The sequence below is a fragment of the Ovis canadensis genome, chromosome 8, assembly GCF_042477335.2.
Source record: "Ovis canadensis isolate MfBH-ARS-UI-01 breed Bighorn chromosome 8, ARS-UI_OviCan_v2, whole genome shotgun sequence".
NCBI lineage: Eukaryota > Metazoa > Chordata > Mammalia > Artiodactyla > Bovidae > Ovis > Ovis canadensis.
This window is the reverse complement of record NC_091252.1, coordinates 83,518,044-83,538,202: the sequence shown is the minus strand read 5'-3', so window position 1 is coordinate 83,538,202 and position 20,159 is coordinate 83,518,044. Positions and strand designations below refer to the sequence as shown.

At 39.6% G+C, this 20,159-nt stretch overlaps 1 protein-coding gene across 1 annotated transcript in view; it reads right to left on the bottom strand.

The window, feature by feature from the left end:
* Window positions 1–16,577: 16,577 nt before the first annotated feature.
* Window positions 16,578–20,159, bottom strand: part of SAMD5 (sterile alpha motif domain containing 5) — a 708,715-nt gene continuing 705,133 nt past the window's right edge. Inside the window, exon 2 of the mRNA XM_069598652.1 lies at window positions 16,578–16,665. Coding sequence (XP_069454753.1) covers window positions 16,621–16,665 — 45 coding nt within the window. The 3' untranslated portion in view covers window positions 16,578–16,620. The remainder of the gene's footprint in view (window positions 16,666–20,159) is intronic.

The following is a 20,159-nucleotide window of genomic DNA, read 5'->3' as shown; positions in this document are numbered from 1 at the left end:
GAACCTGGGAATAAAAGTTGCCATCAACACAGACACCAGTTATAATGTGTTTGCTTTGTTATTTGGACTATTCAATTCTGCTCTTGAGGACAGGAAAATAAATGAAAGGATGAAATCCACAAGAAACCTTAGGCAAAGATAGTAAGTAAGGTAGTTCCTTATGCCATAGAGGCAAAATTCATAGCATGTATTATGTATACTGTAGAAGGGAATTTAGAATAAGCTAAGATATACTGAAGAGAAACAGAATAAAGGATTATGTGATACAACAAAGAAGGTCACCTATAGATAGAAAGGGATGGGAATATCAAGTCATAAGTCTTGACATACTATCTCTGGGTTGACAGCTACGTCACCCCTCTATTATTGCCCATTCATCAGCAACCCTCAATATAGTCCTATTCTGGCCCCATAAGTTCTGTGCTCAAAAGATGCAGATAACATCTATGGCTGTTCAACATGATAACTGGTAAGCTACAGAGTGTAGTCAGGGGTCCTTGTCCCTGGGTCTCTCCAGTTCTGTGTCACTGGTCCAGGGGGCCTTCCCTCTACAGGCTGCCTTGCTCAAATGTTGACTCTGATACCATAACCACCTCATCAGTGTGGAGAAAGAGACAGAACACATGGATCTTCATAATCCAGGATTCAGGTAGGGGTGCTGCCACTTGCTTGCACCTCCTCCTCATGAATTTACCCTGTCTCTTTCCCCTTGCTTTCCTCTCTGAGAAGTGAAGTGAAAGTTGCTCAGTCAAGTCTGATTGTTCATGACCCCATGGACTATAACCAGCTAGGCTCCTCTGTCTATGGAATTCTCCAGGTAAGAATACTGGAGTGGGTTGCCATCCCCTTCTCCAGGGTATCTTCCCAACCCAGGGATCGAGCCCAGGTCTCCTGCATTGTAGGCAGATTCTTTACCATCTGAGCCACTAGGTAAGTCTTCAACCAATTGCATAAACTATGTGATTCTAGCATCTTAATTCAGTCTTGTACCTTCCTGTTTTGTGACCTTTGAAATATCCTGGGATAACTTCCCACACCCCACTCCACCATCTTCTTCCCACACTCTCACTATGGAAGTGTGAAGGCCAAGGTGGTATGAAATTCTAACAGTCCCTGTATTAGCTTATCACTTTCTGAGTCCTGACATTCATAATGAGTGAACGAGGTCTTTCAGAATCTTTGTACAGAAGGAAGTAATTTTAAAATATGAGGAGAAAAAAAATAAGCCTACTGTGCCTCTGTAAAGTTTCATTTATGTTTTCATTGGTTGTAAAGACATTTCAAAGCTTGACTAACTTTCTCCACCTATCAGCTTGAAGGGTCTGAAAATACCATGTAACTAGCCAAGGGGGAAAATTCAAGGCCATTTTGGAATGAGGAAGAGCTCTTCTGAGAGTCAAGGCCTAAACTCATGAGATTTCTCCTACTATTTCCATCTACTATTATTTACTGACTGTAATTGCTAGAAACATGTTTGTACTGGTCCCTTTAATAAAGTGGGTCAAAATTAGGAGTTGTGGGTTTGACTCATCATAATATAAGAGTCAACCCTAAGGCCTCTGGACATGTTATTACAGCCTAGAAACTGCTGAATTAGTGTACAACTTAGCCATCTAAAACCAAGCACAAATACCTCTTTTTAAAATTATACAGCTTCTAATCAGTTTAACATGTTCTGTGGCAAATAATCATTCCAAGGAAACAATAGTATTAGTTATCTCTCTGTAATTGAGTAGGTCAGAAAGGACAAAAGAGGTTATAGTAAGAAAAAACTGTCTTTTTGATTAGAGAGATTTTATTTTTCTGATTTTGTCTTTTCTTTCAATGACTTGATTGCATCTGACCAGATTAAGCATATGATTATATAAGGTCAGCAATCAGGGTCTGTTCATATCCTTACAACCCCTCCCCTTTCCCCTACCACCTACCAGTTGCCTTTAGAATTTTTGTTCTGTGCAGAACTGAGTTTAAGTTATGTGATTAAAATGGACACATCGTTATGACACAAGTGGCCCCGCGGTATGGACCATTGTTTTCATTAAAAATCTGAGTTTAAATTTTACAGTAGAGGTGCTGATTGAGGGAGACAAAGAGTCCATGCATTGCCAGGAGATGGTTACAGGATTCTCCAAAAAGAATTCTTTTCTACTATTGTTGCTGTTCAGTCGCTCAGTTGTGTCCAACTCTTTGTGACCCCATGGACTGCAGCATGCCAGGCTTCCCTGTCCATCACTATTTCATGGAGCTTGCTCAAACGCAGGTCCATTGTGTTGGTGATGCCATCCAAACATCTGGGCCTCTGTTATCTCCTCCTCCTGCCCTCAATCTTTACCAGCACCAGGGTCTTTTCTAATGAGTTGGCTCTTTGCATCAGGTGGTCAAAGGATTGGAGCTTCAGCTTCAGCATCAGTCCTTCCGATGAATATTCAGGATTGATTTCCTTTAGGACTGACTGGTTTGATTTCCTCGAAGTCCAAGGGACTCTCAAGAGTCTTCAGCACAGTTTAAAAGCACCAGTTCTTCAGGGCTCAGCCTTCTTTATGGTCTAACTCTCACATCCATACATGACTACTGGAAAAACCATAGCTTTGACTAGACAGACCTTCGTGGGCAAAGTAATGTCTCTGCTTTGTAATATATGCTTTTCTACTATATCTTGGGCAAAAAATAACCCATGGACCCATCAAGAGTGAGTATAGTTCAGATATTTTTTAAATAGCTGAGAATCAGGATTTTCAGCCTGTGTAAGTTTTTTTTTTTTTTGGTGGGGGCTGCTTCCTAGGTGGCACTAGAGGTAAAGAATCTGCCTGCCAATTCAGGAGACACAAGAGACGTGTGTTTGATCCTGGGTTGGGAAGATTCCTTGGAGTCGGAAATGATAGCCCACTCCAGTATTCTTGCTGGAAAATTCCATGGGCAGAGGAGCCTGGCAGGCTACAGTCCATGGGGCCATAAAGAGTCGGACACTACTGAGCATACATAGACACACAAGGTGTTTTAACTTAGCTTTAGCTCTGGCTCCAGCTCCAGTTTCTTCTTGTCCTTACCTGCCTGCCCCAAGTCAGCTCAGCAAAGCACAGACAGTCCCAGGGAGAGGTCAAGGGTCATGACAGACACTTGATGCCTTGCAGAAACTTCACTGGCAGAAATCAAATGTGGATATTCAATATTAATATGCACACAGACACACAACTAAATTCAAACTTACAAACCATTTGAATCAACTAAAATTTCTGCTAAGTGTGCTAGTTTTTTGTTAAAGATGTTTCAATGGGACTACAATGCAGAATGTATGTTTCAGTAGAAATAAGTAATTTTATTGAATCTGGTTTTGCTTTAAAACTAAATTTAGGACCTTTACATTACCTTAAATTGTTCTAATTTTCCAGCAAACATGACTAAACAATTATTTTCTCTTTTGTGTGATGCTGATAAATGAAGGGAAATTTAGATAATTTCAATCAATGTGTAATTAGTGGCTTAATGTCATTCTTTCTCTCTTGTCTGTAAGTACCATGAGGGTAAAAATCGATTCTTTCTTGTTTCTCCTGGTATGAAAAAGTGGCTGATATACAGTATACACACATAATACATATTTTTAAAAGATGTAAGTTGGCTTCCTCGGTGGTTCAGATGGTAAAGAATCTGTCTACAATGCAAGAGACCCGGGTTCCATCCGTGGGTCAGGAAGATCCCCTGGAGAAGGGAACGGTTACCCACTCCAGTATTCTTGCTTGGAGAATCCATGGACAGAGCAGCCTGGCTGTACCCCAAGGCTACAGTCCATGGGGTTGCAAAGAGCCGGATACGACTGAAGTGACTTAGCACACACAGGTGGATATTTGGATGGATAGAAGAATCAAAGGAAAGAATGCAAAGGATCAGAGGTGGGAGAGGGGTGGGTGGGGGCTCCCACCCACATGAAAGCTCCTGGCAGATCAGAGGGAACAGCAGGTTGACTCTGCCATATGATGCTTCACAGAACCTAGAAGAGGCTGGACTTCAGGATCAGACAGACTGGGTTTCAATCGTTGCTCTGTCCCTGCCTGTGGCTAATGATTTAACCTCTCCGTGTCTCAGTTTCCTCATCTATAAACTGGAGAGAATACCACCTGCATCGGATCTTTGTTATAAATACAAAATCATACACGCTCCATAAAAGTTTAGCTTGATGCTATGCTCAGAGTCCTGAATAAGGAGAAACTAACTAATTACTTTGCCAACAAACGTCCGTCTAGTCAAGGCTCTGGTTTTTCCAGTGGTCATGTATGGATGTGAGAGTTGGACTGTGAAGAAAGCTGAGTGCTGAAGAATTGATGCTTTTGAACTGTGGTGTTGGGGAAGACTCTTGAGAGTCCCTTGGACTGCAAGGAGATCCAACCAGTCCATTCTAAAGGAGATCAGCCCTGGGATTTCTTTGGAAGGAATGATGCTAAAGCTGAAACTCTAGTACTTTGGCCACCTCATGCGAAGAGTTGACTCATTGGGAAAGACTCTGATGTTGGGAGGGATTGGGGGCAGGAGGAAAAGGGGACGACCGAGGATGAGATGGCTGGATGGCATCACTGACTCAATGGATGTGTTTGAGTGAACTCCGGGAGATGGTGATGGACAGGGAGGCCTGGTGTGCTGCGATTCATGGGGTTGCAAAGAGTTGGACATGACTGAGCGACTGAACTGAACTGAACTGAACTAAATGCTAGTTTTCCAAGGGGCACTTACTTCAGGGAATTTGAGGCATACATGACCACAAGCTCTGGGTGATGTACAGTATAGCTTCTGAAGGAGGAAAAGCTAAATGCTAAGTTCTCCAGCGTTCCTGTCTACAGTCTTTGCCTCAGAGAAGTAATATTTTCTTGTCTTCAGCTATCTCTTGAAAGGCAATCCCGTCTACTCATCTAAGATTCAATCCAACATTTTTAACTGTCTTCTGCACAGTCAGACACTCTACTTTATAAAGTACAATTTTATGCTCACATGTAACATATCCAACAACACCAAGTGAAGAATCTCAAATTAGTATCTCCTCTCCGGTCCCCTCTCTGTTACTTTCACTTCCATTCTCTCGAACTCCAGGCTCAAAGCCTCAGAGTCAGTGATCCTTGCCTCATCTAGAAGAGTGGTCAAACCACCACCTCTTGGCTCAGTAGGCTTGAACCAAAATCTGAATGTGGAGACTTACATGCCATTGAATGGATGAGCCTGCTGTTCACATCCACCAAAACCTGCTTTTCCTATTAGTTTCTCCTTTCCTGTTAATAATTAGGAATATAATTATTCCTAATTATAATAATCCTCCTACCATTATTAAAGCTTAAAAACTCAAACTCATCCTTGGCTACATACACGTTCAATATCTTCTATTCATCTTCCTTCACATGATCTCTCATATTTAACTTTCTTTCTGTATCTGCCGTCACAACTTATATCCTGATCATACAGGTTAAGAGCATGGACTTCAGTGTCAAGCAAAACTGAATTTGAGTGAACTTTTGTCACTTTTTTTAAAATCCCTGATTCATTTTTGAAATTTTTATTTATTTTTTGGCTAGACCATGTGGTTTGCTTGATCTCAGTTTCCCAACCAGGGATTGAATCCCAAGCCACAACAGTGAAAGCTCTGAATCCTAACCACTAGACCACCAGTTAGCTCCCTATACTTTGTCACTTTTTAATCTGTGCTGCTAGACGATTCATCAGACCTGCCTAAGCCTCTTTCTTCATCCAGCAAAAGAAATAATAGTAGTACCCATTTCATGTGATTGGCGGATTCATTGAGATAATGCCTAATGACAATGTCTGGTGTCTCACTGCTATTCATATATACATATCTCAGAGTTATTTTATCTAACCAAGGCTGAAATTTCTTCTACAACATTACTGATGGATACAACATTACTGATCTGGCCTTGGCTTGAATTTTTTCAGGGATGGGTGGATCAACATGTGAAATCTATTTATGAATAAGGTTAGTTGTTATAAAGTTTATTCCTATATTGAACTGAGGTTCCCCTCACATCATTTTCATCAGAAAATGACAGAAAATTAGCTAGAATAATTTTCCATATTACAACAACCTTTTAAGTCTATGAAGTCATCTTTCATGCTGCACTTTCATATTTCATCTTGCAGATTTAAACATCACAAGTTGTTGGAGTTTTTCTTGACTGTACTCTGATCCACTCTACTTTATCAATATCTTTCTTAAAATATTTTGTACTAAGCTGAACATGGAAATGCAACGGACTCAGGATAAGCAAAATGGTCTTTAAAAAGAAGAACAAAGTTGGAGGAATCACAATTTCCAATTCTGAAACTTGGTACAAAGTCTACAATAATCAAGACAGTGTGAAACCAAAACTATAAAACTTCTAGAAGAAAACATTAGAAGTAAATCTTTATGATCTTGGGTTAGGAAACAGTTTCTTAGATAGGACACCAAAAGCAAGAGCAACAACTACAACAGCCAAAGAATGTTACATTTTATAAAATTAAAGGACTTTTGTATTGCAAACAATACCAATAAAAGAAAGTGAAAAGACAACCCACAGGATGGAAGAAAATATTTTCAAGTCATATATCTGATATGAGACTTGTGTTCAGAATATATTTTTAAAAATCTTAAAGCTTAACAATAATAGGATAAATAACCCGATTAAAAATGGACAAAAGACCCAAGCCGACATGTTTCTAAGGAAGACATACAAGTCGACAATGAGCACATAAAACGCTGTCATTAGAGAAACACCAATAAAGACTATAAAATATACCACTTCATATTCACTAGGATTGCTGTAATCGAACAACAGCAATAACGAGATGTGGAAAAACCAAGAGCCTCATACATTGCTGATGGGAATGCAGAATGGTGCAGCAAATTTAAAAAACTGTTTGACAGTTCCTTGAAATGTTGAACGTAGAGTTACCACATGGTCTAATATTTCCATTCCTAGGTATATACCCAAGAGGAATGAAACATATGGTGGCACAAAAATTTGAACATGGGCCATTACTCAGAATAACCAAAAGCTGAAAACAATCCAAATGTCCATCAGCTGATGAATGGATAAATTAAGTGTGAATGGATAAATGTTGAGGACATTACTCATCAATAAAAAGAATTAAATATTGATATGTGGTATGAAAGGGATGAACTTCCAAACATCGTTCTAAATGAAAGAATCTAGTCACAGAAGACCACATATTATATAATGCTATTTTTATAAAATGTCCAGAATAAGCAGATCTATAAAGATGGAAAAAGTAGATTAGTGTTTGTTGAGGGCTGTGGGGAAAGTGTTGGTGTCGTGGGGAATACAGAATGACTGCTAATGGTTACAGGGTCTCTTTTAGGGGTGATAAAAATGCTCTAAAAATGACTGTGGTGATGTTCTGTACAACTTTGTGAAAAAGAAATATATAAGCACTGAATTATATGCTTTAACACATTATTGACCGGAAATGTACTAACATTAGTTAAAGGCATTAGTTTCTGCAAAAATTCTCTGGTCAACGTGTTAAATGAGTGAATTATAAATCTGTTTTAAAAAAATGTGTACAAATTTAGCACAATACTCTGCTGTGATCTGACCAATATCTGTTCACTGGTATTCTTTGTTATTTTTGAGGTCCGTACTTTACTTATACATTTACAGCACTACAGTTTAATTGTGTTTGTTTGTCTCTATCATAAACTATATGTACCTAAGGACAGGAATAATTTATTAATTGTTATAGTTCCATATACTTGTATAATATTTTGTGCAGAATATTTAATTAAAACATGTTTATCAAATGAATACATTTTAGGCTAAATGAATGTAGTTTGCATTTGCCTTAGGGTAAATATTTCACAGGTTATCAGTTAATCCTGCTCAACCTCTTTTCATGTGAATTGTTGTTAAGCCAGGGCAATTCAGTCATATGCTTGGGGAGTATATTTCTTTTTGATATCAAAGTGAAGTGCTTTATATTTATTTGCTAAATTTTCTCCTCTCAGATAACATCAGTCATTCTAGCCAATTAAGACTAGTCTCTATTTCTACCTGCTCTGTATTACAAATAAATCTGGATAAGCACGCTTATTATTTATACGTTTATTATTAAAGACTCATAAGGCGTTCTCCAAAATGTTGATAAAATCATTGAAGAGCACAGAGCTAAGGTCATAGACTGGTGGAACATCCAAAACTATCCGAAGACAGACGTAGTAAAAGGCTGGAGCTAACTGTTCTGTGATCTAGTCCAGTGGCTGAAACTCCCCTGGGAGCACCTTTCTGCCCACCTCCCCAAATCAGATGCGTTGCCATGTCTCTCATGGACCATTCTCTCATCATCACAGCCAGAATCTCTCTCTCCTTCTGTTTAATTTATTATAATATTTTGTTTATACTACTGTTGAGATGTTGATCTGATACTACTTTGAATTATATTTGTTCATGTAGGTGTCTTAGTATCTGTTCTAGACCATAAGAAACTTAAAAAGAGGAATGGTGATTTCTTTCAAACTTTTGCCTTTTAGAATTTGTGTGATTAGTATGTTGTATAAATAACATAGATAAATAAAATATTCACTGTTATTAAAACTACCATTATATGTTAACACCTTCAGGGGGTAAATGACTGATAAAATAATGTCAAATATTTAAAATGAATTCAAATAATCCATATCAAAACCCTGCTAGAGTAGACACCTCCCTCCAGTCTTCCTCAGTTATTCATGACATGATTTGGAAAAGCATCACGCATTGTATGTTTAAAGAATGAATCATCTGACAGTTTCCAAACTGGTCCACACTAGCTTGAAAGTCAATGTATCTTGCCCTTGCCTTTTCCCAGTTTTGTTTCTGTCAGTCTTGGTCCAATGTTTGGATAACTGCTCTGCTTTTTTATGTTGCTGTGGTGCTTACAGGTATGTTTCTATAGCTGTGTTCCTCCATCCTCCTGGAGTGTAGTCCGATTAAACCTCTTCTCTCTGTACCATGTCACAGATTCATCTTAATGAAACGTACAATCACTACTGTAGTATCCTTCCATTTCAGGGGATGAACACACTGAACATGTGTATAAAGAGGTAGAAGGCTTTCCATACTTGGCTTGCAATATAAAAATAGGTAATTTCTAAATCACAACTTCCATACCGTGGCTGGAGAGAGTTTACAATCTCCTCCTTGCAATTTTCAACATTTACTCAACAAGTACTTCCTGAGCGTCTACCATGTGCTGCTTACACCATTCCAGATGTTGAAGACACAGCTGTGAACAAGGCAAACACAGTCTGCACTCTCAGGGAACTTACATTCCAATGGCGGAGACAGGCCCCAAAGAACTTAGTACATAAAATCTTTCCTGACAGTTTTAAGAAAATAAAACGAGAGGACGCCTAGATTCTAGGTTGTTCATTTCTAAAGGCTGGAGTCCCTAGGTCCACAATGACTATTTCTGAATTAACAATTCACACTTCATAGATCTAGACTTTTAGCAATATATGTTCAGTATTGCTATTATTTCTCAACAGCTGTCACCTCAGATCACCTTCCACAGGAAACTTGACTTCTCAGTAATCCCAAACTCGCGGAGTTTACACTGTTCCCATGGAATTTAGAGGCTAATCTGAGTCCTTTACGCCAATCAGCGTAATCCTGTTCTCCTTGATTGTGATTGTTTTAGGCAGAGGCGAATGACTCAGCTGTTGCTAATCGTACTTGAGGTCTAATGTGAAGCTTCTGAGAAAGACTGCTGGCTTGTAAGAGAAAGGAAGACACAGAAAGAGGAGTTGGTCTTCTCGATCTCTGGAAATCTAGTGATGCTCTGGATGAGCCTCTGGTACCAGAGATAATCATCTTGCAACTCCAAAGAAGCCAGCTTCAAAATCTACAAGCCTAAGAAGGCGCAGAAGGAAGCAGGAAAAAAATGATCTTCTTCTTTTTTTTTTTTATTGGAGTATAAATGTTGTGTGAGTTTCTGCTGTACAGCAAATTGAATCAGCTATGCACATACATATACCCCTCCCTCCTGAGCCCCCTTTCCATCTCCCCACTCCATCACACCCCTCTAGGTCATCCCAGAGCACTGAGCGGAGCTCCCTGTGCTAGGCAGCGGCTTCCCACTAGCTAGCTGTCTTACACATGGAAGTGTATTTATGTCACTCCTCTCCCAATTCATCCCACCCTCCCCTTTCCCTGCTGTGTCCACACGTCTGTTCCCTACATCCGTGTCTCTATTCCTGCCCTGCAAATAGGTTCAAGGAAATGACCTTCTTGATGACAAAGTTGAACCATGGAACTGTCCAGCCCCCGAGGCACCCCACGTTAGTCCTGTAGTTATGTGAGATAATGCAGTTTCTATGACCAACAGTCTAAAACATTTTAACAGATGAAAGTAGATACAAATGCACATTAGCGGTCTGGCTGACAGATAAAACGCGTGTGCTAGTCTCTCAGTCGTGTCAAACTTTTCGCAGCCCTGTCCATGGGATTTCTCAGGCAAGAATACTGGAGTGGGTATCCATTCCCTTCTCCGGGGATCTTCCAGACTCAGGGATCAAACCCAGGTCTCCTGCATTGCAGGCAGATTCTTTACCGTTTGAGCCACCAGGGAAGCCTGATTAAATGTATGTGTAGGCATAAATTATCTCCCGTTTCCCTTTATGTTTGTGGCATTTATTTTTACATCAGGCAAAAGCAATGGTAAAGTTAGAAAATTTCAGGGTTGAAAATAAACATCTGAATTTACTATTAAAACAATTAAAAAAATCAACTCAACGTGTAGTGGTATTATGGTAAAATGAAATAGATGCTTATAAATTTGTTAACTGCTGAGGACGTAATAAAACATCAAATAAACAAGTTTTTCTTTAAGTTCCTTAATAAAAAAAAAAATCAGATGTTGAGTCCAGCCTTTCATTTTATCACTGGGATAAATAGAGAACAGTTGCTGCAATCAATTGCCTGTTTGTTTCCCCAGAGAGCTCTCCCACAAGCATATATTATGTATGGAGATGAGAGGGGAAAATGGGTTCCTTTTCATACTGTCTTTTCTTCTAAACTACAGTTTCTCCATTGGGTCTCCTTTTAAATAAAATGAAAGCAAAAAATGCTAAACTACTGCTGTCAGAAAACAGATCTCTCTAAAAATGAAATGCCAATTGTCTGGCAAATATTTTCTGTTGCTCATTTACAATGTTCTATTGGTCACTTTGATGTAGTCAAAGCTTCTGAATATTTATAAAGCTCTGTTATTTTTTGGGAGAAAGACAAGAAAGACAGGAACAACCTTATTGAGTAGTTATTTAGCAATTCAACCTTTATTTTAAAGGACAGATGGTGAGCAATTATATTTATATATAACCTCAATAGATAGTCTTTATAAAGTTACTTTTATAAGTGTAACTCTAGCTATAACCTTTGGTATATTGCAGCTGGGGACATAGTTATAACTAGCCTTTGAGGCCTGGCAGAGGGGTGGAGAGAGTAGATCAGTCAGTCAGTCAGTCAGTTCAATTGCTCAGTTGTGTCCCACTCTTTGTGACCCCATGGACTGCAGCATGCCAGGCTTCCTTGTCCATCACCAACTCCTGGAGTTTACTCAAAGTCATGTCCATTGAGTCGGTGAGGCCATCCAACCATCTCATCTTCTGTCATCCCCTTCTCATCCTGCCTTCAATCTTTCCCAGAATCAGGGTCTTTTCCCATGGGCAGGTGGCCAAAGTATTAGAGCTTCAGTCCAATGAAGCTGGACTTCCAGCTTCCAATGAATATTCAGGACTGATATTCTTTAGGATGGGCTGGTTGGATCTCCTTGCAGTCCAAGGGACTCTCAAGAATCTTCTCCAACACCACAGTTCAAAAGCATCAATTCTTTGGCACTCAGCTTTCTTTATAGTCCAGCTCTCACATACATGACCACTGGAGAAACCATAGCCTTGACTAGATGGACCTTTGTTGGCAAAGTCATGTCTCTGCTTTTTAATATGCTGTCTAGATTGGTCATAACTTTTCTTCCAGGGAGCAAGCGTCTTTTAATTTCATGGCTGCAGTCACATCTGATGTTTACAACAATCGCAGGTCTTCTTTCCACCCATAACTACTCGCCCCTCTTACTGAGATCATCTTCCAGTTTGTTCTTTCTATCTTACTAACTTGCAACAAGCAACCATAATATGTATTATTTCTTGCTTGATCCTCTTAATCACCAGTCAGCTTCTCTTGGGAAGATAAAATGCATTTCCTTTCCTTTCATCTGTCTGGCAGAAAGATGAAGGCTGTGGATAACTATGGGTCATCAACACACATGCCCAGCTTTTTAAAAGGAATCAGTTTCATTATCCTCAACCTCCATATATATTTTTTCTCCAAAATTATTTACTTGAGAGAGAGAGTTTGGTTCATTATTGTTTGGAAAAGATTTTAATATGATCTGTATCAGTTTAGAAAGGCATACCCATCACCTGTCCCAAGTCTTACTGTAGAGCACTGCCCAGGGATGCAAACATTTTGGACAACTAAACAAAAATGTAAATAGAAATGCTTTGAGGAAGCCTCTTTTAATGATTTATCAAGGCAACTTAAACATACAATTCTGTAAAACCTACATGTTGTTAAAGTGACATTTTAGATCATGTAGGAAAGGATGATCTCAATTCCAAACAGCCAAAGCAAGATAGGTTATTGAAGTTGGTTTATTTATTTATTTGGCCACACCATGCAGCATGCAGGACTTTAGTTTCCTGACCAGGAATTGAACCTGTGTCCCCTGCAATGAAAGGCTGAAGTCTTAATCATTGGACTGCCAGGGAATTCCCTGAAGTTGATCATTTTTAATCAAACTGGGTGTTTTTTTTGGTGAGTCTACCAAAAATTTTGGTGATACAAATCCACACATCAACATTTTATGTAATTTCTTTTAGATTTGTCATGCTTTATTTAAAAAGGCAGATAAAACCTATTTTTAAAAAAATCAAATCATGAGATATTTTTTGCAATTATAGTCAATCCTCATGTTTTCTCATTTCATATTTCCTATCTCCTAATAGCAAAAATGGGGCTTCCCCAGTAGCTTGGTGGTAAATAATCTGTTTGCAATGCAGAAGTGGGTTCAATTGTTCAATCTCTGGGTCGAGAAGATCCCCTGGATAAGTAAATGACTACCTGACCACTCCAGTATTCTTGCCTGAGAAATCCCATGGACAGAGGAGCCTGACAGGCTACAGTTCATGGGATTGCAAAGAGTTGGACATGACTTAGTGACTAAACCATAACAAGAAATAACAAAAATAGACTTACTTAAAGTTATAATGCACTTTTAGATATCAAATTTAAACTGTGTGAGTTACATGAACATTTTTTTTTTTTCTGGAGGTAGAGAAGTAAAATGGTTTAAAGACCAGCAGTTGGTAGATTCTTATGGTCTCCATCATATGGTCACTTTTTCCTCCCATCAGCGGAAACCCCTCTGTTTGAACTCAACTCTTGCTCATGAGTGATGAGGACCAGAAGCGCATGTTTCCAGACAAAGAGGGGCCTTTTATTCCCAGCATAATTGGAAGTGCTAAATTTTCGTTTACACAGCATTTTGAGATTGAAAGCACTGTTCCAAGAACTTTATCCATTATAACTTTTATAATCCAGTATTCTTACCTGGACAAGTCTATGGACAGAGGAGCCTGGCGGACTACAGTCCACGGGGTTGCAGAGTTGAGCACACGTGCACACACACAGTCCTAGAGGAGTCACTATTATGCCCTCATTTCCCATTTGGGGAAACTGAGACAGCTAGGCAGTAGGAAAACCAGCACTTGAATTCAGCCCACTCGGTTCTCTCAGTCTGTGCTTTCAATCCCTATGCTACAGCTGCCTCTCCTGAAATATCTTCAATTCTTGAGCCTTCTTAGGGAGTTGTCAGGATCATCCCTTTCTTGCCTTGGCCATGCCCAGAATGCTTCCACCATTTGAAGATGATGATGGGGAAAACACTTAATAACATTCAGTTACCTTTCATCTGTGAATCAGTTTTCATGCAAAGTATTATTATCCTCATTATAAAGATAAGGAAAGAAGGAACAAAGGATCAGTTAAGTGTAAATGAGACCAAGCTGAAAGCAGAAGTTCCCAGCCCTGTAATCTAATCATAAGAAAAGTTTCCATTCTAAGAGTTGCGCAGTAAACAGATTTGAAGAGAGAGAGAGAATGAATGTCATTGATGGGAATATAGGGAGGAAAAACCTGAAATGGAAAACTGTGCTTGCAATGATCAAATTTACTAGGTCATGGAAGCACGAATGATTTCACATATTCATTCAAATTCCTATGTGGGGTTGGTGATGTATTACCATGTACATAGCCATAATCATAATGCTGTGGGTGTTAGCTTGATAAACCAAATCTTCCAAGAAGTCAGAGGCTGATGAGCTACAGTTGGTTCAAGATCTTAGCAGCGTTGTGAGCTGAGCCAGGTTGAGGTCCCTCTTCCCAAGAGGGTGGCTGTCTCTTCCCAAGGTGTGGCCCCGTTTTCCCTTCCAGCTGAGGAGCCTGACTTGAAACAAGTCACACCCAGCTCTGTGTGGGCACGCTCCCTACCTAGAAAATCACTTGATTCACTTGCCCGATTCTCAGGTTTTAATGTAGGCAAGGATGAAAATTCATGGAATAGTTTCACGTTGCTAGGCTATTAAAGACAGTGATATTGATTGTATGAGGGGGTGTGGAAATCTGAATAATCGATTTATCTGCACAAATGCAGTATTCCTAAACTACTTACGTGTCTCTTTAGCCTGAGAACCCATTTGATATTGTGGCTCACTGATACAGAGGCGGCAAACAAAATCTAGGTGCCTGACCCAAATAAGAACAATCATAGGTTGGGAAGGGGAAAAAAAAGCAACGAGTTCAACTTATTTGAATTTAAGAAGAGGGAAAATAAAAGGAAAGAAAGAGGAAAGGATTAGTATTTTTCAGTTTAAGGGTTTAGGTGTGAGGGAGATATAAAAAGAGAGGTTGGGTAAATGGGATAAAGAAAAATAAGGGTAGTGGCCAGGGCAAGCATGGGCTAGGCTTAGAGACCAGTGAGCAGAGAAGACCATAGAGCAGGGAGAAATGTAGGGAAAGGCTCAGTCATTGCAAAGTGTTTTAATGGACTTGAACTTCTGTCACTTCCTTCTGTTCGGCACTGTTATCACTGCCCTTTGAAATTCTAATTAGCCAATTAATCACTGTTCTCAACCCCCACAGCTCACCAAAGGGGAAATTATGCTCCTGGTGGTAGCCAAAGCAATATCACCCCATGTCTAGATGAACTCAAATAAAACCAGTCTTGGAGGGTAAATTTTCCCTGCTCCTGCCTTAAGGAGTCACAGGAAATTCTAGAGGGACTCAGGTCATTTTCAGGAAAAAAAAAATTTTATCTAAAAATTAGAGTTTTAATATGTATCCTAAAACTTTTAAGTACAGGGGATTTCTCTCTACAGACTGCATTTTTAGTTTCACTCTGTTCCATTTCAAATCTATTCACCTACTGGCATACAGCTATGAAAAAGATATTTGTGCAAATAGAGGACATAAATTCAGTACTAAGCAAGCTCTGTTGAAGCTTTGTCATGTTAATACCAGCCGCAAATGAAAGTAAAATTTTATTTTTAGATTTAACCTCATAAATTGCCCAAAAGCAATTTTTTATTTCCAGCTGATTTATTTGAAGAAAATAGGCTCCAGATTTATTGGGTCTGTTAATAAAAAAAAAAATTAAATGACCTCCTGGAGTTTTGCTGCTATTTATTGATCTCTTTCAAATTTAGTAAGCAATTCAATCTGCAGTAAGGCGTGTTGAATGAAATGGATTGTGAATGCAAAAATGGAATGAACATTTAAAAGCATTTTCAAGTCCCAGAAAGTAGCTTTAATAAATGAAAATAAATTAAATTCACATCACTGGAGGAAAAAAAGATGGATTTTGTTTTAATGGTGAACTACACAGAAACACTATTAGATGTAGGATCTACTGGGCATTTTTTTAGAAGCCAGCTCAGAGAATGGATTGCCAAAGCTCTGAGGAGTGAAAGGCCCATCCTAAGTGAAAGTGAAAAGTGAAAGTGAAGTCACTCTGTCGTGTCTGACTTTTTGTGACCGCATGGACTGTAGCCCACCAGGCTCCTCCATCCATGGAATTTTCTAGGCAAGAGTACTGGAGTGGGTTGCCATTTCCTTCTCCAGGGGATCTTCCCGACCCAGGGATCAAACCCGAGTCTCCTGCATTGCAGGTAGAGGCTTTACCGTCTGAGCAACCAGGGAAGGTCCATCCTAATCTGTCCTGTAGCCATACCTTCTGAGACCTTGAGAAATTACTTCGAACATCATTAGGGTAATTCACTCCCACATTCACATCCAACGACTAAAATTGCTGACCAACTACTAATGCAACATCAACGTGAGAATTATGGGGTGCTTGCCCAGAATTAGACGACGTGACCACCATATATTCAAATCCACGTGTTATGTTTCAGTATACTTCTTATTTCACCTTTGTCGTGGTTGCCAGTATCAACCATCTCTTTCTTCTTGAAACTACTTTGGCTTTCTGAATACCTCACCCATGCTGGACTATTTCTCTGCCAACTTCTGTCTTCTTCTAGGTCTTCCTTTTGGGATCTCTTGACTCAGCCAACTCTTTAACCTGAAAAGTTCATGCAAGACTTAAGTAATGAGGCTTCCCAGGGGTTGCTCTGGATGCTTCCTCTGTCAATTCTTTTTCTAAGCAACCTCCGTTATACTCTTGGCATCAGCTAACTCCTTTATGTTGATCTCTCTCCGTTTCCTTTTCATAACTCACTACTTGCTCCTTGCTCCTCACCTCAAACTCAATATGATTCAAACTGAACTCAGTATTTTTCCTCTAAATAATTTTCTACCTCTGTAACGCCCATGTTCCACCCAACTCTCAGTGGGATTTCTGGGAATTCTCTGGTGGTCCAGCGATTAGGACTCTGTGCTTCCACTGCAGGAGGCAAGGGTTCCATCCCTGGTCAGGGAACTAAGCGCAGTGAGGCCAAAAAAATAAAAATAAAAAATAAAAGGTGGGGAGGGACTCCTTGTTTGACCTACACAAGAGAGGAACTGTTTCTTCAATTCTTGCAACAACCAACACACATAGACATTAGAGCTTCATTCTCTCCAGGAATTCAGGCTGAGAAAGGTTGAATCTTTACCCCACTTTTGTCTTTTTCCTACTTCCTATTTTCCTTGTAGGAATTCCCCCCCTTCTCATATTTAGTAAGTTCTAGGCTTCCACAGGTGTGCCTGTGTGCTTAGTCTTGTCTGAGACTTTTTATCTCCATGGATTGCAGCCTGCCAAGCTCCTCCGTCCATGGAATTTTCCAGGCAAGAATACCAGAGTGGGTTGCCATTTCCTACTCCAGTAGTAAGCGTATCCTGCTTTAAATTCCTGCCTTTAGATTTGCCTTTTCTAATCTCTCCTCCCACTCTGCACCAAGTCACTTCTAAGCAGCAAATCTTATCACACTTTTCTCCTCAAACCCTTCAATGCCTCCACATTTCCTAACCCCACTCCCCCAAACCAGGCCATAGTCAATACCAACTCTCTCCAGGTAAAATTGGATTTCTCCTATGGCTTCTACTTATATTCTTTGCAGCCAAAGATGGAGAAGCTCCATACAGTCAGCAAAACAAGACCGGGAGCTGACTGGCTCAGATCATTAACTCCTTATTGCAAAGTCTAGACTTAAATTGAAAAAAAGTAGGGAAAACCACTAGACCATTCAGGTACAACTTAAATCAAATCACTTACGTTTATACAGTGGAAGCGACAAATAGATTCAGGGAATTAGATCTGATAGTCAGAGTGCCTGAAGAACTATGGATGGAGGTTCATTAACATTGTACAGGAGGTGGTGATCAAAACCATCCCCAAGAAAAAGAAATGCAAAAAGGCAAAATGGTTGTCTGAGGAGGTCTTACAAATAGCTGAGAAACAAGAGAAGCAAAAGGCAAAGGAGAAAATGAAAGATATATCCATCTGAATGCAGAGTTCCACAGAATAGCAAGGAGAGATAAGAAAGCCTTCTTAAGTGATTAATGCAAAGAAATAGAGGAAAACAATAAAAGGGGAAAGACTAGAGAGCTCTTCAAGAAAATTAGAGATACCAAGGGAACGTTTCAAGAAAAGTTGGGCATGGTAAAGAACAGAAATGGTATGGACCTAACAGAAGCAGAAGATATTAAGAAGATGTGGCAAGAATACACAGATGAACTATATAAAAAAGATCTTTATGACCCAGATAACCACAATAGTGTGATCACTCTCCTAGAGCCAGACAACCTGGAGTGTGAAGTCAAGTGGGCCTTAGGAATCATCACTAGGAACAAAGCTAGTGGAGGTGATGGAATTTCAGCTGAGCTATTTTAAATCCTAAAAGATGATGCTGTGAAAGTGCTACACTCAATATGCCAGCAAATTTGGAAAACTCAGCAGTGGTCACAGGAGTGGAAAAGGTCAGTTTTCATTCTAGTCCTAAAGGAAGGCAATGCCAAAGAATATTCAAACTACCTTACGATTGCACTTATCTCAAGGAAGTGCTGAAAGTAATGCTCAAAATTCTCCAAGTGAAAACAAATAAGAAAAGCAAGGCTTTAACAGTACGTGAACTGAGAACTTGCAGATGTTCAAGCTGGATTTAGAAAAGGCAAAGGAACCAGAGATCATATTGCCAACATCCATTGGATCATAGAAAAAGCAAGAGAATTCCAGGAAAACATTTACTTCTGCTTATTGACTATGCCAAAGCCTTTGACTGTGTGGATCACAACAAACTGGAAAATTCTTCAAGAGATGGGAATACCAAACCACCTGACCTGCCTCCTGAGAAATCTGTATGTAGGTCAAGAAGCAACTGTTAGAACCGGACACAGAATAAATAGACTGGTTCCAAACTGGGAAAGGAGTACATTAAGACTGTGTATTTCACCCTGCTTATTTAACTTATATGCAGAGTACATTATGAGAAATGCTGGACTGGATGAAGCACAAGCCAGAATCAAGATTGCTGGGGGAAATATCAAAAACTTCAGATCTGCAAATGATACCACCCTTATGGCAGAAAGTGAAGAAGAACTAAAGAGCTCCTTGATGAAAGTGAAAGAGGAGAGTGAAAAAGCTGGTCTAAAGTTCAACTTTCAAAAAATGAAGATCATGGCATCCAGTCCCATCACTTCATGGTAAATAGATGGAGAAACGGGGGAAACAGTGACAGACTTTATTTTCTTGGGCTTCAAAATCACAGCAGATGGTGATTGCAGACATGAAATTAAAAGTTGTTTGTTCCTTGGAAGAAAAGCTGGCAAACCTAAACAGCATATTAGAAAGCAGAGAGATTACTTTGCCAGCAAAGGTCCATCTAGTCAAGGCTATGGTTTTTCTAGTAGTCATGTATGGATGTGACAGTTGGACTATAAAAAAAGTTGAGTGCAAAAGAATTGATGCTTTTGAACTGTGGTGTTGGAGAAGACTCTTGAGAGTCCCTTGGACAGCAAGGGGATCAAAGCAGTCAATCCTGAGGAAATCAGTCCTGAATATTCATTGAAAGGACTGATGCTGAAGCTGAAGCTTCAATACTTTGACCACCTGATGTGAAGAACTGACTCATTTTTAAAAGACCCTGATGCTGGGAAAGATTGAAGGCAGGAGGAGAAGGGGATGACAGAGGATGAGATAGCTGGCTGGCATCACTGACTTGATGGACATGAGTTTGATCAAGCTCCAGGAGTTGGTGATGGACAGGAAAGCCTGGATTGCTGCAATCCATAGGGTTGCAAAGAATTGGAGATGAGTGAGTGACTGAACTGAAATGAACTGATGGTTTCTACATGGTCCAGCAAAGATCATACTCTATTGCAATCATTCATTCATTTAACAAAAAATTTATAGAATGCCAACTATATGCACCAGGGAGGCAGTTATGAGCAAAATAAAATCATCCTTCACATGGAATCCAATGCTACATGGGCAAAAAGCCAGAACACAAGTGAAAAATTTATAAAATAGAATAACCAAATAATAAAGGACTTGGAGGTTCTTTTCTTAAGGATATTGGTCTATGTCTCTCCAGGAAGGTTTAACATATGAACTGAGAAATAAGCAGCAAGGAAAAAGAT